Source organism: Rhinolophus hipposideros (genome assembly GCF_964194185.1).
Source record: "Rhinolophus hipposideros genome assembly, chromosome: 9".
Lineage (NCBI taxonomy): Eukaryota > Metazoa > Chordata > Mammalia > Chiroptera > Rhinolophidae > Rhinolophus > Rhinolophus hipposideros.
In genome coordinates this window covers 25551438-25574282 of record NC_138055.1, presented here as the reverse complement: position 1 = coordinate 25574282, position 22845 = coordinate 25551438, and the positions used below count along the sequence as shown (strand labels likewise).

At 34.4% G+C, this 22845-nt stretch overlaps 1 protein-coding gene across 1 annotated transcript in view; it reads left to right on the top strand.

The window, feature by feature from the left end:
* Positions 1–22845, top strand: part of LOC308501842 (early activation antigen CD69-like) — a gene marked incomplete at both ends in the record, with an annotated part of 40495 nt that overhangs the window by 17484 nt on the left and 166 nt on the right. The window contains one exon of the mRNA XM_081058935.1: positions 22256–22359. Coding sequence (XP_080915061.1) covers positions 22256–22359 — 104 coding nt within the window. The remainder of the gene's footprint in view (positions 1–22255; positions 22360–22845) is intronic.

The following is a 22845-nucleotide window of genomic DNA, read 5'->3' as shown; positions in this document are numbered from 1 at the left end:
GTTGTATCAGCCAGAGTTCCACCAGAGAAGTAGAACCAGTAGGACAGATATATAGATGACAGATGATAGATGGCAATCTAAATTGTAAATAATTTGCTTATGCACTGAGAAAGAGACAGATAGGGAGAGAGAGATTGAGATTGAATACAAAGAATCAATCAAGGTTACACAATTATGGGAGCTGACGATGCAAATCCAAAATCCACAGGGCAGGTCATAGCAAGGACATTTTGGAAACTCTCTAGCAAAAACTGATGCTTCAGTCCCTAGATAGAATTTCTCCTTTCTTAGAAAACCTCCCATTTTCTTAAAGCCTTTCAACTGATTAGATTAGGCCCACCCAGATTATCCAGGATAATTTCAACATAACTAATTGTAGATGTTAATCACATTTACAAAATACCTTCCCAGCAACACCTAGGTTAGTGTTTGATTGAATAACTGGTTACTAGGTAGTTAAGTTGACATATAAAACTGACCATCACCCTCAACACTTTGTCAATTTGGCACCGATATTTAATTTTCTTAAACCATATTTAGTCTTCAAATAAAGACAATAACAGAATCATACTTCTGCCTATTGTGATATAGCTATTTTACATACAACAGAAAACATGTTAAACAGTTCCCCAGTAGAGGATGGGAAATCCTTGGGTAATGTTCATTCTTCTTGATAATTCTGTAACTTATATACTGAGATGAAAGTTAACTATTATTAATATATCAACCACAGTGATTGTTAAAGACGTCATTTTATTATAAAATTCATATTAAATCTGAGTTTCAGCCCTGGAAAAACAAAATATATTATCTTAGATAATATGGGAATAAAAAAGGAGGGAAACAAACAAACAAAAAAAAAAAAAAAAATATATATATATATATATATATATATATATATATATACATATAGATATGTATGTGTGTATAGATAAACATATAAATACATTCTCATATTCATAACAAAATAACAAAGAAATACTCATAAGTTAGAGTCTTCATTTTTACAACTGGTCACATGATCTAGTTAGTATTTACTACTACCTTCTTCCATTATGCATTCCCTATTCCCTTAGCCCTCAGCAAGCACCACAGCTTGTTGTGACTTTTTTGCCTCGTGGAGTGATCCAAACATTCATTCCTGAAGGGTCTGGAACATTGTATTTCTGCCTGAATTGAGTTGTTGCAATTTTCCATTAACTTCAATCACAGGACATGGTAGTAGTAAGAGATGTCCTAAGGGATCGCCTATATTCCAGACATACTCTTCCTTACTTCCAATGTGGAGTAGCAGTTCAATTTCCTCTTGCAATCTGTATCAATTACCCCAGCCAGTATAGTAACTTCCTTTTTTACCTGTTGATTCAGAGGCATGAGGAGCCCAATGTGTCCAGTTCTTAACTTCCAGTTCAGTGAAATCATTATTGCAGTCTCAGTGGAAGCTTTCCTCCCTTTGGAACTAAAACTGCTAGACTAGCAAAGCATAAGGTCACAGGAAGCAAAAATTTTCCTGTGGATCAATGGAGGTAATAGTGAGTGGTGCCACTTTTCATTCCTCTACTTGACTCCTGAGCCCTTGAATCCTAGCTATGGGAAAACACAGGACTATATTTATAAGCTGATTTGGAGCATACACTTCCTCCAAAATAGATTGTTGGAGTGTCTAGATGCAATAAATAATCCTTCACCTTAGAAAAGATATCTTGACATGCCCCATACAACTAGACTTTTAGAAATGTCATTAAAGAAGAAGGCCCCCCATATTTTTGTTGGATTAATTTACCTTCTGACATGCATATTTCTTAGAAATATGTCTAGATTAATTGCTACCTCTTGCTCACTAGGTCCAATCAGCAAAACATCATCAATGTAATGGACTTGTATGATGTCTTGTGGAACAGAAAGTTGATCAAGATCCCTGCAGACTAAATTATAATATAGGTCTAGCGGGTCGATATATCTCTGAGGTAGGACAGTGAAGGTAAACTGCTGTCCTTTCCAGCTGAAAGCTGCTTCTGTAGTCTTTGCTAGCAGGTATTGAGAAAGAAAGAAAAAGAAAAAGAAAAAAAAAAAAAGCATTTGACAGATAAATAGATGCATACCAGGTACCAAGCAACGTGTTAATTTTCTCAAGCAAAAATTCATGTCTGGAACAGTAGCTGCATAGGAATCATTGGTGACATTTACAATAATTTACTGTCATTCTCCAAGATTCATCTCTTTTCTTCACAGGTCAAATAGGTGAGTTGAATGGGCATTGTTTGGAAATCACTCCTGTTTTTTTCAAATACTTGAAAGGGATACTAATCTCCATTTACTCCAGGAATGTGGTAATGCTCTTGGTTTACTATTCTCCTTGGTAGAGGCAGTTCTAGTGCTCTTCCACTTGGTCTTTCCTACCATAAAAACTCTCACTCCACAGGTCTCTGAACCAATGTTGGCATTTTGCCAGTTTTTAAGTATGCTTATTTCAATTATACATTCTAGAACTGGGGGAATAACCAAATGGTTGGTTCAGGGACCCACTGGACTCACTATGAGGCAGACTTAAGCCAAAATTTCATTGCTTATCTAATCTCCTTATGCCCCTACTCTGACTACTGGAATCAATAATGTTCCAAGTTTTCTCAAATTAGTGTCAGTTCAGAGCCAGTGCCCAATAACTCTTCAAAATTCTTATCAGTTCCCTCTCCTGAATGCAGTCACCCAGGTAAATGATCATAGACCTTTTTGAGGAAGAGTAAGAAAAAGATTAATTACACTTTAGCAGAGGCCTTCCCTGAGGTACTTACCCCTCACTCTTAATTAAAGAGCTTCTAGGTCTATAAACTGGCTTAAGTCTGGAAACTGATTGAGGGGACATGAGCCCTGTTTTTAAGATTCAGGTTAGACTCTGTTAACTTGACCTAGAATACTTCTACTTAAGGGTGCACATTACAGTTTCTTCAAGCAAAACAAGGTTAACCTCCTCAGATAAGAGTGGAGAGCTACTTTTACTGGCAAAGGGCTCAATAAAATTTAGGGTTCTTGACTGGAATCTTTCTATATCCCCCATTTCAGTTTTTAAGATCTCATTCCTTCCCAATCAATGCCCTCACTTTAACAAAAGACATCCTGCAATGTTGAGAATCCAGAACATCCCTCTCTTCAACCCCTCACAATGCAGCAAATAGTGGTTTTTTCTTAGGCTAAATTCCCTGGAAATTGTCTAGATATTTCTAGGAATTTGCCTCCCTTGTCCCTAACACATTGTGTCTGGTAACAAAAAACAAGTAGTGCAGACTCTCTCCAGCAGATGGAGCCGTTGGGAAAGCATCATTAGAAAACTTCCTGTTTTCTCTATGGTCTTCTGAGATATTGAGAGCAACTATTCACATCAATAAATAACTTACTATAGCTTACTGATGAATAAGGAAAAAGAAAAAAACAATAAGTAGATATCATATTAGGAGCTAAGAAAATAAGATAAAAGAATTTAACTTTGACCTGTTTTAAAAACCCTGAAAACAGCAGAGGAAAGCTGATGTAAAGGCTAGAGCATCAAAGCATGAGTTTACCTATCTTCAGAGCTTGGTGACACGTTGTGGTCTCTGGTAATTTCCAGAAATTACAGGAGGGAGATGTGTAAACATATTGTAAGGACTGGGGGTGGAAGGGGGCAGGGAAGAGGTTCTTAGGTCCTCATAGCCAGGCAAGCTGTTTACTGATAATGCCAAAACTAAACCTGTACCCCAAAACTATAAAAACTGAGATATATGAGGATTCTCAGTGAAACCCAAACAATGCAGTGGAAGAATGGCAATGTGCCAACCAAATTTTGTATTTTCTTCGTCCATTACTTCACAGTGTTTTACAAACCTATTCCATCTTGCTATGCAATGTCAGTATTTGCCATTTTAGAGGTATATTATATTAATTTGAGTGATGGTCAACACTATGTTACCACTCATCTATTTTTGGACACATTGTTCATTACTAACTTTTTTCTACTATAAAGAGAGTTGAAATTAAAACAAATGTCCCTCCATTATGAACAATTGATTAATTTATCAGTTATATGTTTTCTACTAATATAAATTATTTCTCTCAAATGCTTCTAAGAAGAAAACTGATTTGACTTCAAGGACCAAACTAACTCATTAGTCTGTCAGATAAAAAGAGGTCCTAAGATTAGTATTAGAATATGATCTGCTTAATAAAATATTATGAATTCAATCTCAGGTACTGTTTAAACTAAATTATGTTGAATGAGTGAAGAATAAATGAAAATATGAAACAAATCTGACTTTTACAGAGTCCTATAAGTGACAACCACTCAGTAGTAATGTGATTTTTATGTTAGAAAATTATCAAGTAAACATAACTATCATATATCTAGTGGAAAAATAATAAATAACAAAATTGCAGGTTCTGAAGGAATTTTCATTCAGTTAGATTATACTAAACTCTTTTTCTCGATTTTGGTACTAATCAGAAGTACCCATGTGATTATCAATTGTACGTGATCATTTGGGTATGTGATCCCTTCAAAGGAAGTCCAATTACATCAATCCCTTAGTAAGTTTAACACCAATTTACAATAGTTTCATAATTCAAATTGAGGATTTACTGAGATTTGGAGAGAAGTGATTCTGGGCTCCCAAATTATAAATGTATTGAGAAAACACAGAGCTCACTTATCACTAGCTAGATCCCCATTTGCTCATCTCCACAATTCATTTGATTTGATTCCTTTTATAGCCCAAAGTTAAATTAGCCTTAAATTTTGAAAAAAAGACAAGCGTTGAAAACATGTTAGTAAATTAGTCTTAACACATCTCTTTTCTGTTTTCATTATTCATAAAATCATACTTCCCCACTCTAAATGTAGAAGTGAACTAGAAAACTCACACATAGACCATGGCAATTAGGCTGCATTTTAAGAACAGTGGAGACAGAACCAGGACTGAGAATTTGAGCTACACCAGTTGGGGAGACGGGGGGGAACAGATCAAGATACTATGAGATCAACATGGACACTAAAAATTGGATAGTTTTATGAAAAATAATTGACCTCAGAGATATGAATTAGAAATTCACTTCATCAAGATGGTTGGAAGAGTTGAAGTGAACAGTTATCTCAGGTATAAATTAAACAAATAGAAGATAACAATGCAAAGTAATCACATATTTGTTTTAAATAACTCATTCTCTGAAGTCCTAATATCAAATACTAAAAAAAAAAAATTTTAATTTAAAAAATAATTTAAAAAATTACCCCTTAAATATGCACTTACTATTTGTTAAGCATAGTTCTAAGTGCTGTAAAAACATTAAATATATTTGAACCTCATCAAAAAGCTACTAGTCATTGTCGTTATTACTATTTTAAAGATAAAGAAACTTATTCTTCTAGTAATTGTCAGAGCTGAAATTTAAACTCAGGCAATCTGGTTTCAGAGTCCATGCTTAACTATTCAATTATATTGCACTTAAGGGCCAGATAGTAAAGTTAGTCAAGTGAAGATACAAGTTTTAGACACTGATGAACTTGGGCAGACATTCAAAATGAGCACTGGTGTTGCCTATCTAAACCTCCTCTTTGATAAAAAGCCCACAATCATCAACCAAATACCCTGACTGAACCTGGTATACAGTCTTCCTTGGACCAGTATTGTATAAACGTTATTATGTGTGTCATATATACGTCTTAGCCCACAAATATTAACAATAATCATCCTTAACAATTATCTGGAGGAAACATTTGTATTTCTGAGACTATGTGTCAGTCAAATATAAGTGTGTCTGTGGTCTAATATATGTCAATATAGAAAATTCAATGTAAGAAATATACTTTTGAATATTTGAAAAATAAATTTCACAACCCCAGAGGAATTAATATGCTTCATGATCTTAATAGTGAGAGATATGTAAATAATCATGCTTTCCTTTCAGTTCTGGCTACCAGAAATCTCAAAACTAAATTCAACATTTGATCATCACAAGTTTGCTTAGCTTCATGGCAATATCTTAAGTTGCCTCTCTCACTTTGGTCCTGATAATTAAAAATATTTCTCTAAGTGTATATATTTTTTTGTAAGTTCATTCAAAAACTTTTAAAATAAATTTTAGTAGAAATAAATTTTGTGGGGTTTTTTGTTTGTTTGTTTTGTTGTTGTTTTGACATTATCTCTATTGGCAGCTGTCTGGATTTGGATTCATACCAAAGTATCTTCTAGGATGTTTTTACATCAAGTTACTGAATGCCAAAAGCCTTGTTTTACACTCACTACTCTCTCCTGAGGAACTGTCTATTTTGCATCTCCTGTAGCACTAAGCACACTGCTATGAATAGAGTAGGTATTTGAATGAATATATTAACAAGTGAGTGAACGAAGTTAATATCCTCATTATCAAGATGTTTGAAAACACCAGTTAAACCTTTAACTCTCCTTTTTTAGGATCCAGGCAACAATTCTATAAGTTAAGAAGATTCAGTTTTATCTCAAGTTTTCTATCAGAAGAGTTCTAGGAGTACATATAAATAATTGGTCTAAGAGTACATACAAATAATTGGTCTAGGAATTGAGCCAGTCATCAATTTATTGCTTCTTAGCTCCAAATCTACCCTTCATTGTCTGCTCTGTTATAATTGAGATAGGCTCTAAATGTTCCTCATTTGCCAACTGGCATAACATTAAATTTTGTTAGTTGGGTACTGGAAGACTCTGGAAGAGACAGGAGTTTCTTTCCTTATTCCAGCGTACTTTGTTCATCACGCTACTGCAGTTTGGGTTTTCTTTAGTACCCAATGGCCAGCTGAATATAGTACCTCCCCCTGGGCAACTTCTAATAGCACCCTTTCGGGTCATAATAGAGTAGTCCCAGCAGGGCAGCTCCATTGATAGGCGTCCTCTCACATACCCTCTAGTGATTCTAGAGTGAGTTCCCATTTGTAGCACCTTCCTGTGTATACCTTCCCCAGCACAGAGGGCAGATTTTCAGATTCGCTGACATGGCACATCAGCTAACGTCTCCATCATCTACTAAGCCATGCTTGTGCCCTCTCTACTAAGGTCTGGATTTCAGTCCACAGTTTAGAATGGGGGAGGCCTCTCCCTTGAGTGTTTTGTCTCACCCAAGGGATAGTGGCTACTCCCTGTGTCTGATATTCTGTATTTTTTAGAGGTTTTTTTTTTTTTTTTTACCTCATTTTAACCAATGCCCCATTACTCCAACCCTCTATTAATAACTTCTTTATATTAAATTTTCCTAGTTCAAATTGTTGTAAGTTTCTCTCCCCTGATTAGACCCTGAGTGAGGAATATAGTTAATCCAACTGTAATTTTACTTGATCTATTTTTCTCACCTCCAATACTATTAGAATTTTCCTCTAATTTGGTGTATACAAACTTTTTAAGTAGTGGAATACTGTTTGGACACAAAACCCCATGTGGAATACCAGTAGGTATAAGACATGAATAATAAAAGTGCTTTGATTTAAATGGGGATAGATCGCAAGATACCCCACATACCCCCTCTTCCTCAACCTCTTTTTCTGCACATGGTGGTCTTGAAACACCTATCTGGAACCTAAAAGGTTCTCAGGACATGGTGTCTTAGCTGGTTAGGGCTGCTATAACAAAATACCAGAGACAGAGAGTCTTATAAACAACAGAGATTTATTTCACACAGTTCTAGACACTGAAAGTCTGAGATCGGGTGCCAGCATGGTCAGGTGAGGACCCTCTTCCAGGGTACAGACTTCTGGTTGTATCCTTACATGATGGTAGGGGCTAGGGAGCTCTGTGAAGTCTCTTTTTTAAGATATTAATCCCATTCATGAGGGTTCCACCCTCATGACCTAATCACTCTCAAATCCCCATGTCCTAATACTATCACATTATTAATTAGGATTTAAATATATACATATAGAGAGGTATACATTCAGTTCATAGCACACAGCTTGAGAAACAGAGCTGTGTATCCATTTTATGTATGATAAAGTTAAGAATCTTCCTCTAAATTTTACAAATTATATTGATATAGTCATTATAGTCAATGTGTACTGAATGGATATCCAGTTCCTATTTTATTCAATAAATAAAATAATGTCCTTTTAGAATGATCCAATTATCCAACCTGAAGCAAAAGGGTGTAGTAGAAGGAACTTAAGGATCTCAGAAGTAAATGTGTTTATTTCTGTCAAACCAGACAGTTGAGTCATAATGAAAGGAGATGATGGGATGAAATGGAATTGGGTTGTTTGTGGAGAATAGATCGTTAAACTCAATTCTCAATAATTTTCACTCTTTTCAACTCCTGTCTTCAGTAAAGACTAAGAAGTTGTCTCTCTGGAAAGTCCCTGTTGTCAGAAAGGAAAACACCAGGAGAGGCAGCTTTTCCTTTCATAGAGGACTGTTTTTTTAATAGTAGACATACTTTCTCAGTGGAGTCCTCAGTTAGACAAATCCTCATCTCAAATCTGCACATTAACTTAATATCATACCACCAATCATTCAGAAAATGATTGAATATAAGCTATACTATAGAATTCTACACAATTAACATAAGAGGATCACACCCTGCCAAGCTAATCAATATTGTGAAATAAAATGAAATAAAACTATCTTCACAATTGCTTGCTTTCCTGACATCAATATGAAATAAACTTGATTTTCAAAATGGGTATGGAGAGGGCTAAAGGTGTAGTGACCATACAGTACAGATTTGTTGTTCTGGAAGAATTTCATGGAAGGAGGAATGTATAAAATGAGTAAAGAATATTTCAAAAGTAAGATAATATTCTCCTGAGCCTTCCATGTAATTGGTAGGTTCTGGAAACAAGATATAACTAGGTTTCATTTCTTTTGTTAGTAGGCTTGTTGTTTGTGTTAAATGTAATTATCCACAAAAACAAAAACAAAAAAACACACACATAAAACACTCCTGCCCAGCTCTATTATAAAGAGAACTATAAAAGAAAGCTTATATAATTTTCAGACTACTCATTGATTATTTCTAATTTGAGATCCCACATTTGAAAGGATGACAATTTTCTGAGTACGATTAAAACTAATGAGTTTTAGATTGTTGGACACAGAAGTCCAAATTCTCAGTTGAGTTTCTGAGTTGAGAATGCGATTAAACAGAGTTGACACACTCAAACTTCTACAAAGTTCTGCAGGTCATGTGACGGAAGAGGGCGCAGTAAAAACTGACAAACTGAAGAACACATACCCGATGTCTATCAATGATTGCACAAGAGTTTACTGTGACTAAACCTCCATTCAGATATTATGATGGAGTTTGTCACAAGTGGAAACCAAGTATGTGTGTGTTTTAAAATCAAAGTATTTCTAATGTAATTGAGCTTGGGGAACCCTGTCCTCTTCCATTTCATCCCTCAGCTCCCATCAAAATTGTTGCTAGGAAGGATTGCAGGCGTGATGATGATATATTTTAGAATTTTAGGAAACCCAGCTTTTTGTGCAACAGCTTCTGATTTTCAAATGTCATCAAATGTTGCAAAAATGTTTTTTTTAAAACATTGTTTGTGCAAACAAAGAAAGTATAAATGCTGAATCCAACCAATAAATCACCAGGTTGTAGATTTTGAATTGGAGATTTCTTTTCCCAAGGAAATATAAAATATTCGAAAGGGAATTTGGCTTTTGAAGAGAAGTGCAGTAGAAAAAATATGAGTTTTGGATTCAGACAATCTAGTTGTAGCTGTGTGAAACTGAGTTGTTTAATCTTTTGATTCCTGATCTGGAAAAAGCATGTAATAAAATATGGTCTACCTACAAAACACAGGATTTTCATGAGGATTGATTATGCAATGCCCAAGAAAGCACATTGCTTAATCAGCTCTGGCTTCAGGCACAATGTGGGGGCACAACTGGTTTTTTCAGGGGTCAGCATTTCTCTTCATCTTTTTATTTTCTTATTCTGTGAATCTGCGTTTCATTTGTAGGTTACTTCCTCCATGAGACTAGAAAACAGCTTCAACATAGAGACTCTTTGCACCTCCTAATTCCAGAGGAAGAGAGATATGTTCCCTCTCCCAGTGCCCATATGTTGCTACACATCAGGTAAGACACTTAAGAAAGACTCAGTTATAGGACATCTATTTCTGAAACAATTTTGTGTTATGGAGAATGAAACCATGTATGACAGTCCCAATGGGTTCAGATTAGGTTTAGGAAAATTTTTTCCCAAAGGAAAATTAAAATGCTGAAAGCTATTATTAGATAGCTATAGGGGGAAAAATGTGCCTTTAAAAAAATAAAAAGAAAAATAGATATTTAGTACAGAGAGTAATTAAAGAAATGGCTTCAATTACTGTGTACAAAAAAATTGCTATGTAACAGAGTAACAACTAGTCTTTCTATGTCCACTAAAAAAGAAAGAAGGAAATAGCTAAAAGCATGTAGTAATGTAGGATTTGGAGAAAAAATAATTTCTAAACGTGAGTAATTCGTGCTAAATGTATTTCGAAACTCTGAGAAATTTTTTTAGGTTTTGGGTTATGCACCACACTTTTGACCTCAAACTTATTTTTTTTCTTTTGGAAAAGAGGAAATGTAAAGAAAAGCCCTGTTGTGAGATTTTCTTCTCTTCTTCAAGGCAATCATCATCTGAACCATAACTCTTTAAAATTATTTACCACTCTCCTCTGTATAAACTTAAACCCCAGTTTGGCCACTCTCTTTTCTGTTAATTAGAAAAGACATAGGCATAATTATTCCAAAGAAAAGGGTTTGTGATCTTTGGCTAGGTCTGGATTAGAAGAGCAATTGTTTCAGAGAAGGTAAGAAATTGTGATCTGTGAACAGGTTGGCAGAAGCACCTGCTCCCTTCAGGAAAATTAGAAATGAAGTAGCAAAGGAAACCTGCAGTGCTAGATGAGGGCCGCATGCCAGTGAAACGTTAGCCCTATCCTGTTCCTCCAAGATGTATATGAGTGCCTGAATTAGGGGGCACAAAGATATTGATAGAAACCGCTCCGGAAAAGGAAAAGACCTTTATCTGTAATAACTTTAGTCTAAACCAGGGTATAAAAATGCTCAGGGAGATGAAAACAGCAAGGACAAAAATGCTGGTTACTTTCTTATGAAGGATCCACAAATCTATATCTTCCTGGCCATCAGTGTATATCATCCAGGATAATGATGCCAGCTGATACAAACTCCTTTGTACAGACAGAACCCTCCCCCTCATTCAATGAATCAGAATTCATATGCTGCATTCTTTCATCTTCAATCACAAAAACAGAAGATTGGATCCTTGATTACCCAAAGGTCAATGCTGTGAAGTAAGGAAAGCCTAGCACCTGTACTAAACAGGTAAAATCTACTCCCATTACACTTCTATAATGAGAAAATAAACACATTAAAATAAAAGTTAAACTAGTTCTTATCTGCTTTCACGTATATCAATCAAGCATCTATTGCCATTTAGTAATTAGCAAATAGCCCTTCACACATTAAATGTCTTAATGAATGCTGAGTTAAAGGAAAGTAAAAAATTAGTATGCATAACAATATATTTGGGCTAAAAGAAAAAATAAATTTTTTCATATTTTATACATGACTTTTAAAATACAATGCAGTACATATTGCCTTTTCAAAATTGCATTTGATGCATTTATATACATGTTGATTCCTATATATATAAATTAAAGTTATTTAGAAATTTTTATGTACAAAATGCTTAATTCTACATTAATAAGTAAATGAATACCTTGTAATAGAAACAAAGTTATAAATAATTCTATCAAAATGAAAATATTGTATTTGTTATGTTGAGAAGTGGTTATTGAATTAGGTCAGTGAGGATTAAATTTTCATTATGTGCAGTTGCTTTGAAAGAATCCACAGTACCTACAAATACAAATGTAATGGTAAAGTATTTGCTCTTCTTATCAGTTTGTTCAATTCACTTATAGATTGAAACTGAATTTGGGCAATATAGGTTGAACTGAATTTTTGTTGGGTAGAGGTTAGCTGTGGCCTGGGACCCAGGTTTCACATGAAAGAAACCACCTAATAAAGCAGTGAGAGTGAGGAGAAAGAGACTAAAGAATAAGTCTTGTCAACATATTAGGAGAGGGTAAAGAAAATTTTCTTTAAAAATTGAAAGAGCTTTTGAATAAAAAAAGTTTAATTATTACATGAATTATATGCTACTACTATACAAAATTTTTCTTCTGACTTGACATATATTCTTATTTCATACATTGTTTATATGTAGTTTCTTCTATACCCAAAATTTCTATTGGCTCATACATGCTGACAGTCTCATCTTTAGCAACGATAAAAACACTCAGCAGTGTAAAGTATAGGGAATATAATCAATGCTATTCTAGTAACTATATGGTGTCAGATGGGTACGAGAGTTATCAGGGTGATCACTTCATAAGTTACATAAATGTCTAATCACTATGCTATACACTTGAAACTAATATAATATTGAACGTCAACTATAATTGGAAGATTGAAAAATTATTTAAAAAGAAAGTCTGAGTTCAATGAAAAAGTTTAGAGAAGATTTAGCAGTTTCAATGTAAAAAAAAATAATTGGATACATTCCAAATGTATACAACCAGATGGAGGTTGTGGAATCATTCAGTAATATAATTAACTTTGTAATCTGCCAATTATTAAGTGTTCCTGTTCATTCATTATTTAACAAGAGATATTTTTTTGGTTATTCCAAAAGAGATACATCAAGCAATAGATTAATGGAAGACCCGCGTGATCGGGTAAGAAACTAAGGGCAAGTACCAAAAAGAAAAACAGTGTTAGTTTTATCTAAGTTGTTTTTAAGGAAAGTCATACTTTCTTGGCTGCTGGGGAATAATGTCAATAACTTAGCTTGAGGAAGGGAGAGCGGCCAGGAAACAAAACCAGGGAGGAACTGGGTAAAGAGGAACAGATCCTCATTCTGTAATTAAAAGAGATTTGTTTTTAGAAAATGTGGATGAGTCCAACTATGCTCAACCAAACACTATATAAAAAGGATCAAGAACATTAATTTATTGGTTCATCATATATTGAAATTAGCACTTGAAGCATGCTGAATTGGTTGGGTTTACTCTCTCAACCCTTCCGATATCTCCATAAAAGGAAGAGCCTTCCGAAAAGCTGCCTTTTTTACCTGGATCCCAGAACAAACACAGCCAGACTGACAGCTTGAGACACATGATCGCCAGCTTCTATCAGACACCTCTCAGCCAACGCAGCACAGACTGGTGAGTGAGAAAATCTTTTGGATATAGTTTGTAATTAGTACTAATGTGACCATAGCTTACTGATATACAAGCAAAATTTATGGTTTTAAAATAGCATATAAACTTTTGGGAAAATTTGTACTATAAATGAAGCCTTGAAAAAAAAATCTCTCCATAGGTTTCCCCAACATGTAGTTTTCTTTCTTTCTTTCTTTCTTTCTTTCTTTCTTTCTTTCTTTCTTTCTTTCTTTCTTTCTTTCTTTCTTTCTTTCTTTCTTTCTTTCTTTCTTTCTTTCTTTCCTTCTCTCTCTCTTTCTCTCTCTCTCTCTCTCTCTCTCTCTCTCTCTCTCTCTCTCTCTCTCTCTCTCTCTCTCTCTCCCCCCTTCCTTCCCCCTCTCACATACACACACACAGACACACACACATAGACATACATATACACACAATCTGCTTGGCTCCCAAAACAATTTCTCTGGAGATGTGATGTAATATTCATATATTAAAAACTTCAACATACAAAATTAGAGAGACTTCTATGCCTAATAGTCCAGCTTAAAAATAATACCAACCATTATTTTCTGTTCGTGTCTCAAGGAGGTGACTTTGAAATATAGACTGCCATGTATTTACTCTAACCTATGGCAAGTGATACTACATGATTATAATCATCTTAGCATGATGCGAATAGCATTTTTTGTTGTTGAACTTGAGGTCTGTATCTGGAAGTAGAACTTCAGCGTATGAGAACACTTATGGCAATGTCACGAAATAGAAAAGCAGAAGAACATAGTAGAGTGATTAAATGAACAGAGCCAGCTAGTATCTAATCTCTGGCACATATTGGCTGTGTTACTTGAAGAAAGTTTTTAACGTTTGTGTTACTTTAAGGAAGTTGCCTCATCTGTAAATTAATGATAATAATAAGCTCCTATTTGATAATGTTATTGTGAGTTTAAATAAGTCATAAAAGTTAAGAGCTCAGAAATAGGCCTCCCACAGAGTTAACACACAATAAATATTAGATATTACTTTTCCTATTATTATTATTAAAACAAATTCATGTTCTCTTCAATGAAGTTTAAGTTACCGTTTCATGCTCAAATCCCTTAGATTGGATGTTTGACTGGGATCCATAGTGGTCAAAATTAACTAAACATTTTGGTAAGTAACGGTGATGTGAACACTCAAACTTTTGGCTTTATAAATCACTGAATCTCAATTCCTTTCCACCGACTCTGACAGTCAAAAGAATTATTTCAGATTTTACCTCCAGTGGTTCCTCAAACTGCAGTGAAATAGAATGATTTCTGGATGGCTATGTGATAAAAGGGAAAGAGTTATGTGAGTGGTCAGATTTCTGAGGAACTTTTGTCATAATTTTTATATTAATGTTATATTTTCAACTTAGATTGTCTTAACATTGTATTCTATTGTAGATTGTCTTCCTTTATATTATTGAAGTTAAACTCAAGTAGTGGGCAGAGATCTTGAATCCAGCTTGTGCATTACGACGAGTCTGTATTTTTTACTCAAAGAGAGACATGAATGATGATATAAGGCTGACAAATGCAGGAGATTCCCAGTCTCCAGGTAAGAAGCATACCTGACAGGCTCCAGATGCTCATGAAGTAAACAAATTTACATGTGGTGAGTCCCTGCAATCTACTCTGAATCCTTACCTTCCTGGAGAGTCAGTGTCTATGCTCTTCATCTCGTCTACACATGCCAAATTATTTCAGCTATCTATCCAAGATATCTTACAAAAAGATTCACACTTTGTGAATAAAAGATAACTGATCTTTGTACTATTTTTAACACCTTTATTTGTATATAATTGACATACCTTAAAATGCACATATTTAAAATGTACAATTTAAAAAGTGTTGACCTATATGGTGAACATCCATGAAACCACAACTATGTTCAAGGTAATGAACATATCCATCAACACCCAAAGTTTCCTCATGCACCATTGTAGTCTTTCTTTGCTGCCACTTTCCCCATGTCTTCCTTGAGACAATTGCAGATTACCTTTGTGTCACTGTAGATAGATTTGAATTTTCTGATATTTTATATAGATGGAATCCCACAGAATGTACTCAGTTTTGTTTGGCTTCTACTATTCAGCATAATTATTTTAACATTGATCCATGTTTTGTAGGTATCAATAGTTTATTTCTTTTTTTTATTTTCCTGACTAATATTTCCTCATATAGATGTACCACAACCTATTTATGCATTCACACACTAACGAACATGTAGATTATTTCCGTTTGGGTTATTACAAATAAAGCTGTTATAAAAATTTATGTACCAGTCTTTGTATAGACCTATGCTTCCATTTCTCTTGGGGAATTCCCCTGAGTAGAATGGATGAGTCATATGGTAGGTGTACATTTAGTTGTTTAAGAAACAGCTGCACTGCTTTCCAAAATATTTGTACCATTTTATATTTTCTTTTTTTTTTTTTTTAATTTTTTTTTTTTGGGGGGGGGAAGGGAAACAGGACTTTTATTGGGGAACAATGTGTACTTCCAGGGCGTTTTTTTCCCAAGTCAAGTTGTTTTGTCCTTTCAATCTTAGTTGTAGAGGGTGTGGCCCAGCTTCAAGTTGTTGTCCTTCCAGTCCTAGCCTTGGAGGGCGCAGCTCAGCTCCACTTGCTGCCACTAGTTGCAGGGGACACAGCTCACCATCCCCCGCGGGAGCTGGAGAGTCCAGCTCTGCAGCAGCTCAGCTCAAGGTGCTGTGCTCAACCCCAGTTGCAGGGGGCGGAGCCCACCATCCCTTGTGGGACTCAAGGAGTCGAACCGGCAACCTTGTGGTTGAGAGCCCACTGGCCCATGTGGGAATCGAACCGGCAGCCTTCGGAGTTAGGAGCACGGAGCTCCAACCACCTGAGCCACCGGGCCGGCCCCCATTTTATATTTTCTACCAACAATAGATGAGAGTTCCAGTTCTTTCATATCCTCACCAACACTTGATGTGATCAGATATTTTAATTGTAATCATTCTAATAGGTATGCAGTAGTTTGTAAATTTGGTTTTAATTTGCCTTTTCTTTATGACTAGTGATGATGAGCAACTTTTTATGTTCAAATTGCCATCTAAATATTTTATTTCATGAAGTGTCCAACCCTTTTGCTCAGATTTCTTAATGTGTTTGTTTTCTTTTAAGTGTTAAGAGTTTTTTCTATATATTATAGACACAAGTCCTTTTTCAGACATTTGATTTGCAAATATTTTCTCCCAGACTTTAGCTTGTCTTTTCATTTTGTTAACACTATCTTTTGAGGAGCAGACATTATTGGTTTTTAGGAAGCCCAATTTATTATTTTTTAATGGATTATTGTTTTTGGATTGGATTGAGGAAATGTTTGTCTAACCCAAGATGACAAAGAATTTGTCCTATGTTTTCTTCTATAAGTTTTATAGTTTTAGGTTTTACATTCATTTCTATGATCCATTTGAAATTCACTTTTGTATACAGGATGTGGTACGGATCTAAAATCTGTTTTGTTTTGTTTTTGCACATGGATATCCAATTATTCCAGCACCATTTATCAAAATGACTATCTTTTTTGTGTATCTTTTCTAAAAATCTTGTGTCTATGTTTGTGTAAGTCTACTTCTCGACTATCTGTCTATTTTTACACCATTACCATGCTGTACTGACAACTGTATCTTTATAATAAGTCTTTAAATCAGGTAATGTTCATCCTCCAACTTAGTTCTCTTTAAAATCTAGCTATTCTAGTTTTTTGCATTTTTTTTATTTATTAGTTTCAGGTGTACAAGACAAGGTAATACTTAGACGTTCATCATTTATATCCCTCACACTGTGAACCCCCCTCCCCCCATCCACTATCCCTCCGACCTCACACTGAGCCATCACATTATATATATAAAATTATAGTTGGCATTCATTAATGTTTAGCTTCTGGTGTACAATGCCATGATCACGTATCCACAGTATCCCTGAGGTGGTCTCCCAAATAGGACGCACTTTACAGGTGAATTTTTCAAAACGTTCAAAAAAGAATTATCACCTATTCTCCTCAAGCTCTTCCAAAAAATCCAGAAGGAAGGAAGACTCCCAAACACTTTTTACGAAGCCACTATCACCCTGATCCCAAAAGCAGACAAAGACACCACAAAAAAAGAAAACTACAGGCCGATATCTCTAATGAACATAGATGCAAAAATTCTCAACAAAATATTAGCAAACAGAATTCAGCAATACATTAAAAAGATCATACACCATGATCAAGTGCATTTTTTTTAAAGATTTTATTGGGGAAAGGGAACAGGACTTTATTGAGGAACAGTGTGTATTTCCAGGACTTTTTTTTATTGGGGAACAGTAGTGTGTTTTTCCCAGGACTCATCAGCTCCATCCAAGTCAAGTCATTGTCCTTTCGACCTTCCGTGGAGGGCACGGCTCAGCTCCAGGTTTAGTTGCAGTCATTAGTTGCAGGTAGCCCAGCCCACCATCCCCTGCGGGAGTCAAACTGGCCACCTTGTGGTTGAGAGCACGCGCTCCAACCAACTGAGCCACCTAGGAGCTCAGGAGTAGCTCATTGACTTCATTCCAGTTGCAGAGGGCGCAGCTCGCTGGCCCATGTGGGAATTAAACCGGCAGCCCTGTTGCCCAGAGCTCATGCTCTAACCAACTGAGCCACCTGTCCGCGCCTAGTTCCTTTGCATTTTCATATAAATTTTACAGTTTGCCAATTTCTACAAAAGAAAAAAATCTGCTTAGAATTTTACTTGGTATTGTGATGAATCTATAGATTAAAGTAGAATTGACATCTTAAGAATATTGTGTCTTCTGACTCATAAAAACAGCATCTCTCTCCATTTATTTATGTTTGCAATTTCTTTCAGCAATGTTTTAGAATCTTCAGAGTACAAGTTTTACATGTCTTTTGTCAGATTTATCTATGACTATTTAATATTTTATGCTATTGTAAGTTTTATGTTATATTTTAATTTCCTATTGATAATTGCTAGCATATAGAAATATTATTAGTTTGTATATATTGATACTGACTCCTACAACATTCTAAACTCACTAGTTGTTAGTAATGAAACTGATCAATTTTTCTATAGGAGATGATTCCTCTTCCAATCATACTATATGGTCACAAGAACACATAAAAAGGAACAAAAAGAGACTTTCTATCTCTAAAATCATCACCATCATCATCTTCTTTCTGGTGGTTCTAACAATTACACTAGCCACAATTTTAGCAGGTGAGTTTTCCATTTCCCAAATATGCTCATGTTAACTCTTCTATAAAATATTTCATCATAGGTATGTCTTTCATATTTTAGGTCAGGATTGAGGATAATTTCAGGCATCTTGGTACACAGAATAATTATATGTTCCCTCTTCTATAGCATGAGGATAATATCTACACTAAATATTGTGAGGATAAAAATAATTTAATGTATCGGAGATTTTCTTCAAAACCAGTATTACTTACATTTCTTACAAGGCAAGGAGCTTGAGGTAAAATGTGAATCACCACACTGCTTCCTTCACCGAGAAAGTCTCATTTGAAGAAACAGCAGAACTAAATAGGGTATTTGGTGAAATAATTAACACCGTCACAAACTCATTGTCTCACCATGGGCGGATAGCAAACACTTTGTAGAACATTATGTAACTATACCTCACCCTAAACTACATGTCTCTATATAAATGGTAGTATTTGTTCCTAAGCTATTTCTAGTTGATACCTATGCTTATAAGAATGAAAATTTCAAAGTGCAAAACATTTTATTTCCTTCTGGTTATGCAGCTTAAAATGATGTGGTCAGATTTCCAAGTCTTATTCATAATTCACATCCAAAGGCATAGGGTATAAAGAACTAGGCAAAAAAAAATTGTTGCTATCCTAATGACCATATTTTTTCACACAAAATATTGATTACTTTTAGATCCAAAAAGCAGCATGATACATTTCCTCTTTATGATAGTGAACTATGGATATATATTCTACAAATAACTTGAAACAAATTTAATGAGATGTTTGAAATTATATACATAAGTATATGTGATATAGACATGCATATATAAATGTGTATATGATTTATAGATGAATGTATATATTAGAAATGTGTATATAATATATACATGTATAAAGTAATATAGAAATTAATGTGCACATATGTACATATGTATACATATATGTGCATATAGGTATGTATAAATGAATTTATATAGAATAGATATTATTAATCAACCTTATCCTGTGAACCAGGCAGTAAAATATATATATATATATATATATATATATATATATATAAATATATGAATATACTTGATTTTATATATGCCCCTATGCATATAACTGTATATGTGTACATATAATATATATATACATATATAGTTAATATGATGTGATATATATAGTTTATGGGTATATAGTTAATGTCATGAGAATGAATGTGATCACCTAGGAGAAGAGTGTCACTTGAGAAGAGCAGCAAGCCTTGAGTCTGAGCAATAATATCTACATGAGTGGCATTCATGAAGAATTTCTTTCAACCTAGCAAGAAAATAAGTACAAAAAACTAGGAGTTGTCCTCTCTTTGGGAAAAATATAAAGAGTGATTAATGAAGTCTTTCAGATGGAAGGAACAAAGCAATTCTAGTGGTTTTCATTCACATGGATAACTGTTTTAAATGCAGGGCTTTTTACCACGTCAGTACTTAATATATTATTAAATCATTTTTAGTAGAAAAACACAAGTCTCCCACTGAACACACATCATGCTTGAATGACTGGATTGGTTACCTGGGAAAGTGCTTCTATTTTTCTGAAAATACAACAACCTGGGCAGCAAGCCAGAACTTCTGTGTCTCTCACGTAGCAACTCTTGCTGTGTTCAATACCACAAAAGAACTGGTAAGGCGATACTTTTGGACTCTAATTATCTTTTCAGAAGTTATAGCCAAAATGGGAATGGTCCAGGAAATATCCTCTTATTCAGCATAAAGGAGGCCCTATTTTCCACATCGACTAAGACCATAGAAAGTAGCTCACATCAGGGTCAGAACACATTCACCTCACAGGCTAGGTCAAGTCAACCCTCATGGTACAAATTATCAAGCAACATTTAGGAGATGACTTCTCCCCCTTGACTTTTCAACTGGGAGTAGGAATATTTAGAAACAAGTTACATACTAGGCATTTTCCCTATGCCCTCTATAGAACAATTTATATATTATTGTCCTCCAGAAAGACCCCAAATGTCTTCAACAAAGTTTCACCATACGATTACCTAGCTCTACATTTTCAAGTGGAAATAGAACACCAAAATCCAGGGAAAGTCCAAAAACATTTCCATAGTTCAGACCTAGAAAATAAAAATAAAGCCCCAAGTAATGGATTGTTGTTCACCTACCTATTTTATACCAAATGTAAGTTGCTTTTTGTGGGACTATATTAAAAAAAAAAGAAATCTGAAAGTCATGACAAACCATTTGTCAAAAATACTGGAATTATAAAAATGAATCAGTATAACCAAGAAGATCTGGGACCTTTGGGGCACAAGAAGGATAAATAAAGAAAATTAAGAGCATGCAATACAAACTGCCCCAATACCAGAAATAATGGAGATGTCAAAGGTGGCAAGAGACAGAAAATTTAAGATCTTAAGGAGCATAGGGATATATTTAACATTTATTAAACACTTACTCTACGAGTAATAATCAGAAGAGGAATTGACCAAAGTTGAAATTAAGTTTGTAGAACATTCTGATAAAGATTTTTAAATTAGTAAATTTGGGTGGCTGAAAAACATAAATGAAGTCATACATTTCATTCATTAAAATAATAAAATCCAACACTAAAACAGGAAAAATATGGGAAAATATCAGATCGATATGAAAACACAACAAAGAAAAGAAATAGTTTAACAAAAAAGCATAGTCATTGAAATCATTTTTGAAATAAACAAAAGTGAAAAAGTAGAAAAAGAGAGTACTACAAAATAATCAATGAGGATATACAAAAGCAAAAATGCTTCTCTGAATAGACAGAACTGATCACAAAAGGAAAAAAGGCCAATCCACCCTAATTAATGCAATTGCAAACATCAGAGATTCTAAAGCATAAAATATTACAAGTAACTTTATGCCAATAAATTTTAAAACTTTAAGAAAAGAATAATTTATAAACAATTAAATAATTGTTTAGACAACCTAAAAGTTGGAATATGTATAGACAGGCACATTTCTTAAAAATTAAATGGTAAACATGAAAGAGTAAAAAAATGTTCAAATAAAATAAGGCAGAAAAATATCAATCCAACTGAATTCAGAAAAGGTAAAAGAAAAAAAATAGTGAAAAAATACACTGATTCATCCAAATATAACAACAATTGTGATAAAATGTAAATGTTTTTAATTTATCTCTTAAAAGACAAATATTATCAGATTGGATTTAAAAAGCAACAAAGTTCAATTACGTGTTACTTACACAGACATAACTAAGTACTTAGACATTCATGCACACACACACACACACACACACGAAAGAGATAAAGTGGAAGGAAAAGTTATGCAAAGCAACTATTAACAAAACAAAACAAAAAAACTAGATTAGTGGTAATAATGTCAGAAAGTATAATGTATCAGAATAATTTATGAATATATATAAAACCTGAATAAACCAATAACTACTCAATGTATTTTACTGCTAACTGAAATGCTCCCATCCAAAGACACTAAACCTAGAAATATATACAGGCAAATTTGAGCAAGCCTTTACAGAACAGATAATATCTCTCGTATAAAACCTCTTAAAAAATACAAAAGAGAAAAAGTTAATCAATGAGATTTACTACAGAAGTTGTTACAGAAGCAACACAACCCATAAACTAATACATGGACCAGATAAGGACAGTGTCACCTCTAAGATTATTTCCAAATCTGAAAGTCTGTATTTCTGTAAAGAATATTATGAATTAGTTGAAGAAAACCCAAAAGAATGAGGCATTTGCTCTTTAGCTTATAAATATCCTTTATTAAAGGATTTCCTGAAGCGATATTCTGACCATTCTCAATATTGGATCGGACTGAGCCGAAAACCCGGACAGACCTGGAAGTGGATAGATGGAACCACATACAGTGGCTGGTAAATCGTGGGTATATATAATTTACACACATATAGCTGGGGCTCCAAGCCTTTCCCACCATGGAGAATTCTGAGTTATAATCCATACACACCAATCTTGAAGCTTCCTTTGTGGTGGAGAATAAAATGAACCTAGAGAAAAAGTGGTAATACAAATTGTTATACAAATTATTTAATACTTAGAATGTTCCAAGCACAATGCTTCATAATCGTTATATTCTTTGACCTCTACAACAACTATGGGAGGTGAGTATATTTATCTCCATTTTATAGATGAAAAGGCTGATGTTCAAAGATGTTGAATGGGCTATACTGCAACACGCATTTAAAAGTATTTGACAATAATTCCTGCACTTCTCCATCATATAGGTTACATTTTAGACCACACAAAGCTTAATTCAATTTGCTTTATATTCAAACAATACGGTGTAAGGTTAGAGTGAAAGCTCACATCAGAGGAATTTTTTTTTCTAACTAGAAGAGTTT